At 56.3% G+C, this 1,068-nt stretch overlaps 1 protein-coding gene across 1 annotated transcript in view; it reads left to right on the plus strand.

The window, feature by feature from the left end:
* SLC43A3 (solute carrier family 43 member 3) overlaps positions 1–1,068 on the plus strand; it is a 24,435-nt gene that overhangs the window by 12,953 nt on the left and 10,414 nt on the right. Inside the window, 1 exon segment of the mRNA XM_075064642.1 lies at positions 221–366. Coding sequence (XP_074920743.1) covers positions 221–366 — 146 coding nt within the window.

Genomic DNA, 1,068 nt, shown 5'->3' on the forward strand with positions numbered 1-1,068 from the left:
GCCTCAGGGCGGAGGGTGGGGTGTGGGGAGCACCTCAGGGAGGGGAGCAGTGCGGGGGAAGGCCGCAAGGTGGAAGTTTCACCTTGGGCACAAAACATCCTTGTACCGGCCCTGGGCTCTTGCATGGGGGTTGCTGGTCCTAGTGGTGGGCCTGGGTGGGTGCTGTTTTTGGCCCTTCCCTGGGCTGTGGCGGGCGGTGATTGGCTTGCTGTGTCCACAGGCTGGAGTGCCGGAGGCAGGGGTGCTCTTACCCTACCCACAAGGAGCAGCGGCCATGCCTGGGTGATGGAACCCACGAGCCCAGCGACCTGTGCTTAGAGCCAGGCCCGGGAGGCACCAATGCCGGCAAAGCCCCCATGGGCAAAGGTAGGGCTGGCCAAGTCCCCTCACCGAATTCTTCCTCTGCCTCATGGGGCCCCACCCAGCAAGCCCCCCAAATTCCCCTCTACCCGTGCAGCACTCAGGCCTCCAGTGAGCCCCTTAAATTCTCCCCCACCCTTGAATCGCCCCTTGACCGCCGGTGAGCCCCCCCCAAATGCCGCTCCACCCCCAAAGTGCCCCATGGCCTCCAGTGAGCCCCTCACAGATCCACAGGTCTATTTCACATTTGGGGATAACATATACCTTTAAGTCAGCGGCACTGCTATGGGTACCCGCATGGCCCCACAGTATGCCAACATCTTTATGGCTGACTTAGAACAACGTTTCCTCAGCTCTTGGCCCCTAACACCCCTACTCTACTTGCACTATATTGATGACATCTTCATCATCTGGACCCATGGAAAAGAAGCCCTTGAGGAATCAACCTCAGGCTAGACCGGTCCACACAAGAGATCCACTTCCTGGACACTACAGTGCTAATAAGCTATGGTCACATAAACACCTTACTATACCAGAAACCTAAGTTTCACAACAGCCACGCCGTCAGGGGTTTGTTCACCTGCACATCTACCAATGTGATGTATGCCATCATGTACCAGCAATGCCCCTCTGCCATGTACGTTGGCCAAACTGGATAGTCTCTACACAAATGAATAAATGGACACAAATCAGACATCAAGAATTATA

This window comes from Chelonoidis abingdonii, chromosome 4 (genome assembly GCF_003597395.2).
Source record: "Chelonoidis abingdonii isolate Lonesome George chromosome 4, CheloAbing_2.0, whole genome shotgun sequence".
Classification (NCBI taxonomy): Eukaryota; Metazoa; Chordata; order Testudines; family Testudinidae; genus Chelonoidis; species Chelonoidis abingdonii.